Source organism: Odontomachus brunneus, unplaced genomic scaffold, assembly GCF_010583005.1.
Source record: "Odontomachus brunneus isolate Ranch 3 - 2012 unplaced genomic scaffold, Obru_v1 Obru_scaffold_048, whole genome shotgun sequence".
NCBI classification, from domain to species: Eukaryota; Metazoa; Arthropoda; class Insecta; order Hymenoptera; family Formicidae; genus Odontomachus; species Odontomachus brunneus.
In genome coordinates, this window is record NW_022639498.1 from 1,886,563 (window position 1) to 1,892,974 (window position 6,412).

General features: G+C 29.8%; 2 protein-coding genes across 8 annotated transcripts; one reads left to right on the forward strand and one right to left on the reverse strand.

Moving 5' to 3' along the window:
* Window positions 1-273: 273 nt before the first annotated feature.
* LOC116844998 (protein ANTAGONIST OF LIKE HETEROCHROMATIN PROTEIN 1-like) lies at window positions 274-2,705 on the forward strand. 7 transcript variants are annotated; one of them, XM_032817217.1, is made up of 4 exons: window positions 274-294; window positions 904-1,017; window positions 1,228-1,375; window positions 1,452-2,521. In XM_032817217.1, exons 3-4 carry the CDS (start codon window positions 1,248-1,250, stop codon window positions 2,431-2,433), a joined length of 1,110 nt encoding a protein of 369 aa, XP_032673108.1. In that variant the 5' UTR covers window positions 274-294; window positions 904-1,017; window positions 1,228-1,247; the 3' UTR covers window positions 2,434-2,521. The 7 variants fall into 7 exon arrangements, with proteins under 7 accessions (XP_032673108.1, XP_032673105.1, XP_032673106.1 ...); XM_032817214.1 differs by having other exon boundaries at window positions 278-294; window positions 904-1,375; XM_032817215.1 differs by lacking the exon at window positions 274-294 and adding an exon at window positions 2,568-2,705 and having other exon boundaries at window positions 449-1,375; window positions 1,452-2,437.
* On the reverse strand, window positions 2,498-4,571 carry LOC116845000. The gene is made up of 5 exons (XM_032817220.1): window positions 4,323-4,571; window positions 3,715-3,877; window positions 3,534-3,622; window positions 3,202-3,429; window positions 2,498-3,054 (listed from the first exon to the last, which is right to left on the reverse strand). The coding sequence occupies exons 2-5, from the start codon at window positions 3,747-3,749 to the stop codon at window positions 2,597-2,599; spliced, it is 810 nt and encodes a 269-aa protein (XP_032673111.1). The 5' UTR covers window positions 3,750-3,877; window positions 4,323-4,571; the 3' UTR covers window positions 2,498-2,596.
* Between the last annotated feature and the right edge of the window lie 1,841 nt (window positions 4,572-6,412).

A 6,412-nucleotide genomic window follows, 5' to 3' on the forward strand; every position in this document is an offset into this window, starting at 1 on the left:
GAATCGCGAACACCGAATCGCGACACGCGACCGCCTGCCGAATCTCCGAGGCGAGCTTAGCTATCGCGCTATACGCTCCGCCTACCGACTTACCTGTCGCGGCCTACCGAAACCGCGATCCGGTAACTGGCGCCGTCACCCAGGAACTTTGTATACTAATACGCGACTACTCTGTACCAAGGCTAAATAAATCTTCTTGTTATTTTTATCTTACATTCCGCGTCCGCTTATTTCACGAACCCGGACTCCGACGAGCGAATACATCCGTGGCAACGACACCAACCGACACGCGGAGTACGGTTGTTACAATAGAACTGTTTTACTGCGTAATTGAAAAAATAATGTAGTAATTATATCTGACTTTAGAAGATCAAGCATACTATCTAAAACTTTATATTGATGAAATATTCATGTCGTACATGTCGTATACTTTAATGTGACTTACCTACAATAAGTTTTGAAATCAACGAATCTTTAAATCTAATAGTGTTTCTCTGTCCGCTCCAAGAATACTTAATAGCTAATATATTAGTCATTATTCGTCTGACATGTTCTCCAATGTCTTTCCCACCTTGTCGTTTTATAACAGTTTTCTTGGAAGCAAAAACATATTTCTTAGTTTTTATAAGGAAAAATTTGATAAAAAATTACACACATGCGCACGCACACGCCCACACATACAGATTGTTTGATGTAAATATGTTGCTCAATGTACTGTGAAAGTGGTGCAAATATCCCTGAATTGATCCCATTTCGTTATTAAAATTTATTCATTTAAAATGTGCATGACTTTGGACTATCGCACACAAAATGCATAGAACATAAACATAACGTAGCATAAGCATAAAAAAGATATGTAACCTACACAAATGTACATAGACATAAATGGTCTGTTCTTTTCAGCTGCACTATGAAAGTTTTGGCCAATCAGAATTGAGGAACAATAATTGCCATTGGAAAACATATTCCTAACCTAAATATTACTAATATGTGTCAAATTTGTGCAGAACTCGCGACGTAGGTGTTTAACACTAAAATAATTAAACAACATATTTTATAAAAAAAGATTTGTTAAAATGGATACGTATTATTATATTTACACCGCGATAATATCAGCAAGTTATTTATTTTTGCGAAAGCGTAAGCAAATAAAAAAAAAACGATTATGAATACGACCTATAAATGTACGTCGACCACTATTTGGTGATTTCCAACATCTTTTTCAAGAACTGAAAGAAGATAGGACAATGTTCTTCAAATATACGAGAATGAATCTGTTCACTTTTAATAAGCTATTAGATATATTACGATCTCACCTAGAGAAAAGAAATTGGAGAGCATTACCGGCAGAACAGCGGCTTATTATTATACTCAGGTAGACATAAGTGTTTTTAATTTTTATTTGAAATTTAATGTTTTCGCTTATATTTAATAATTTTGCTTTCCTTCAGATTTCTTGCAACAGGAGATCAAGTGTCTTCAATTGCATTTGCACATCGAATAGATGAATCCACTGTGTACAAAATTATTAAAGAAACAGCCACAGTGACAGTAAAAGTTTTAAGTCCCATGTATTTAAAGCCACCGAAAAAAGAAAACTGGAAGAAAATAGCTGCTGGATTTTGGAACAATTGGAATTTTCCCAATTGTATCGGAGCGATCGATGGGAAACATTTTATTATCAAAGCACCTCCAAACTCTGGTAGTTTATTTTTTAATTATAAAAAAAGCTTTAGTATTGTATTATTAGCAGCATGCGATGATCAATATAAATTTACGTTAGTAGACTGTGGTGCATATGGCAGCGCAAGCGATGGTGGAATATTTGCACAATCAGAATTTGGAAAGTGCTTAAATAATAACAATTTTAATATACCTATAGAAAATATTCAGTTGCCTCTATCAGATATAGAGATGCCATATTATTTTGTTGCTGATGAGGCATTTCCTTTATCGAAACGAATTATGCGACCTTATCCTGGACAGTTTTTGAATGAAAAAAAGTCTATTTTTAATTACCGATTATCAAGAGCTAGACGTATTATTGAGAATTCATTTGGAATTCTAGTCTCAAGATGGAGAATTTTTCAACGTAGTATATGTTTAAACCCAGAACATATAGATACAATAATAATGGCTGCAGTAAATTTGCATAATTTTTTAATGACAGAAAATAACAGTGTAACAGACGAAAACATTTATTGTCCTCTAAATTATGTTGATAGTGAAGACAACATTGGAAATATTACACAAGGTGCATGGAGGTTTAGTTTAAATAATGTAAATAATTTGCGACGTACGAATATACACAGAGCAACAAGAGAAGCCTATGTCCAACGAGACACTCTATGTGAATATTTATCATCACCACAAGGTGAAGTACCATGGCAATTGGAATATATTCATAGGGGATATAACAGAGATATACAATAAAAATGTAAGAGATAAATATATATTATAAACTTTATTTTATATATTATATATGAATACATAATAAAATATTTAATACATGTAACATTTATATTTTGATAACTATATAATAAAATGTTTTGTAATCTGTTTTACAGATTATACAATATTTTCATTATTTGACCTTTTAGTTGAGATTTTTGAGTTCCGAATTTTTTTTTAATTGACATGCAACTGCTTTTGCAAAAATGTCATCTTCATCCATTGCATCAAAGAATGTTACATTTGGAGCTTTGTTTTCTAAATGTGATGAAACTACTGACGTTAACTTTAAAAATGATTCTTCCTTCTTATCTGCTGAAGAGGTGCGTTTAATATTTTTTTTAAATCTTTTTGGTAAATTAGATGACATACCTGATGACGAATCAAAAGATAATGTTGGAGATACCAATTCTCGATCAAGTTCATATGAAATTTTACTGTTAAGTAAAGATGTTGAATACGCTGCTGGAGAAATTGCTTTGTTTTCTGATGTTTCTAAATACTCTAGTGGAGGAAATATTTTTTTGTTACTGCATGCAATACTTAATGGATTTGGATTATGTGATGAAGAAAAATCATCATCGCTATCAAATTCTGAAGATTCTGAAGAAGAAAATGAAGAGAATGAATGCGTTCATATTAATTCGTTTTGAATATTAATATGAAAAGGTTTGTATAATTCTGAAGATTGCACTACATTTGTAATATTTGCAGGTTCAGGATTTATAGGAAATAATCTGCATAGCTTACTATGTTTATCTGGTTCTTCCATATTTCTCTGGGAATAATTATCGCTATTATGTGAGCAAGATTTGAGAACTGAGTGAGAAGGAGAATGGAATGTAGAAGGTATCGATGAACTTGTAGAAGCTACTATTGCTGATGCATTCACAGTTGCTGACATTGATTTAGGCAATTTATTAATTATATCATCTTTCTTACTTGATCGAATCTGATTTTTTGATATATTTGAGGATCCTGCAAATAAAATATTTAAAGTAATAACTCAAATTATAGTTTTTAAATAAATATAAAAAATTAAATATATAAAATTATTAGCTATCTACTAAATATAAACTCACCTAACTTTTCTGTTAACTCATTTGTCTTGATTGAATGTAATTCATTGATTGAATGTTTCGAAGTCAAGTCCGATATATTACTTATAGTTCTAAATAAAATAATTTAAATAATTGAAATAGAAGATTATATAAACGTTTTATAAATGTAACAGAAGTGCAAGAATTAAATAAAATAACTTACTTCCTACTCTTGACAAATTTGAACAAAAAGTTCATTTGTTCGTATAAAAGAAATTGTGGTCTCAATGAATTTTCACTTCCATTTTTTGTTTCTATTTCCCGCAATTTCTTCTCACGAGAATATCGCTCACGCAATCTTGCCTATCTTGCTTGACAATCTGAAGCTAAAAGATACAATAATTAATCTATATCATTACATCAGTATATATAAGAAATACGTTTCTCCTGATAGCAAAATCAGTTAAAACCAGACAATTTGTTTTCAAAAAAACAGTAATTATACGCAATTAAGGAATAATTAGCTACTAACACAATTTGCTATCTTATTTATAGACAACTGTCTGTTTTCGATAGATTTTAAGGTATATAATTATTAAAAAGCATGAAATATTACTCCCTTACAAAAAAGTATTACTAGCTCTGATAAATTGGCCAATAATAAATTATTGTTGCTCTGTAATTTTATTATTGATAGGAGATATAAGATTACTCGTATCAATAATAAAATCACTGAGCAACAATAATTTATCACTGGTCAATTTTTTACAGTTAGTAATATTTTTTTATAAAGGCTGTACAAAATATTGATATAAAAAATGTATTCTATACCTGTTGCGTTTAATATTTCTCCTATTTCTTTCCAGGAATTGTTTCTTTTGTTAATATCTTTAAAGTCTTTTGATTCTTTGTTATAAATATGCGGGTAACCTCTTTTACGAGATCCACTAGTAATGAATCTTCTTCTCTTGAAGTCAATGCATTAAGCATTCCGCTCTCATTTTCCTCATTTTCTAATTTTTTTAAATAATATTTGTTATGATCTTCCATTTTAACGTCACTAATTTTTATTATTTTTACTGCACTCTACAAATTAACAGGAACACCTAAACAACCTGAACATATTTTGTTTCACTCCAACTTATTACACTAGTTCAGCAGAACGGTTAAAAAAACAGACCAACGATACAGTGGAATTAGTTTGTCATCTTAGTGAGAATTCGAGTCTGACATTTGATTGGCTGCACATAGACCATATGCATAGAAATTTCGTTCTTATGGATCTTTTCATTTCTTATGCATATGTTATGCTTATGTTTATGCTATGTTATGTAAATCAATATGGCGACATAATGCTAGATGCTCATTGTTCCATACAGTCTTATGCTATGCATATGCAGTTATGTCAATTTGTGTGCGATAGCCCTTTGTTAAAGAAAATTACTAAAATTTCGATGAAAATAACTTTTTACTAAAAAATTACTAAAATATCGATAAAGTTACTTTTTAATGAAATATTGAAATATGAAATGATACTGAAATGGGATCAATGCAAAACTGAAACATACTTCAGAAAATTATCATAATATTTTCATTAAAATATTATCACCAGGGTTTACTAGAAAATTATATGACTTTTTACTAAAAAAAATATTGAAATAGCGAGAAAAGTAATTTGTTACTGAAATTTTGATGAAATGAGAATGAAATGCGGTCAATTAAAAGAGATTTCAAATATATTTCAACAAAGTTTCAGTACAATATTTCCACCAAAAGTGTCCAAAACTTTCATCAAGCGTTCATATAAAAATAGAACAGATTATAATTAGCAGAAAAGTCATGTGGCATTTTACAAATTTCACATGATTTTACATGGCATCTTTTTTACTTCATGAGTAATTTTGTAATCAATGTGAGAAAATGAGCGGGAAGCACTGGGGCAGATTATGAAGACGCATAAATATGGATTATATATATATATATATATATATATATATATATATATATATAGACTTTGTATAAGACATATGGCTTACAACTTAGAATCTTGTTACAACAATGAGAATTAGTTGCAACATGTAGTATTGGCACTCTACATACCGCATTTCACGATCTGATAGTGTTACGAAAAACAATGTAGTGAATAATGTTCGGGAGTTGATTCCTATTGTTACTAAGAGATTCTAAGCAATATGCTATTTGTTTTACTAACTCGATTAATGTATCTTTCTTTATGTATGTTTGCAAAGTCTGTCTCATCACTTTCTGTTCGCTCAAATTCTGTCATTTTCCTAGTATCAAATTGTTAACAGAAATATTGTACAACATTCTACTCTCCGTAAGTTTAACATATGTAGGTAATATGTCAATAATACTTACAAACTGTTCTCGTTTTTCTTTTTCATTTACAACTATGTTTTCAAATTCTTTCATTTCTTCAACACTTTCCATTTGTAAAAATTCATTCAGATCTAATTATTACGTTTTCCATATATACTTACCTATAATCAGATACAAGGTTAACTGCATTAAAAATATGTGTATATACAGGGTGAGTCATTTTAATCGAAAGGCAAGTTTCTCGAAAAATATATATTTATTTTTATTTTTTAGTCATAAACAATTTATCTAATTGTTTAAATGAGACTGAAAGATCTCAAACGATGTAGAAAGAAAAAAGAAAAGTCCTCTAGGGCGATTTTTGTGAAGAACACGCTTTAGAAACCATATTGATACCCACACAGCACGTAATATTGCAGAAATATTGCAGTGATATTGTAATATAGTGATAATATTACATATCACAGTGAAATATTACAAAAATATTACTGAAATATTGCACCTTTGCATATGTCATTGAAATATTACAGAAATATTACTGCAGTATTACATACTTATATCATTGAAATATTACACATTTA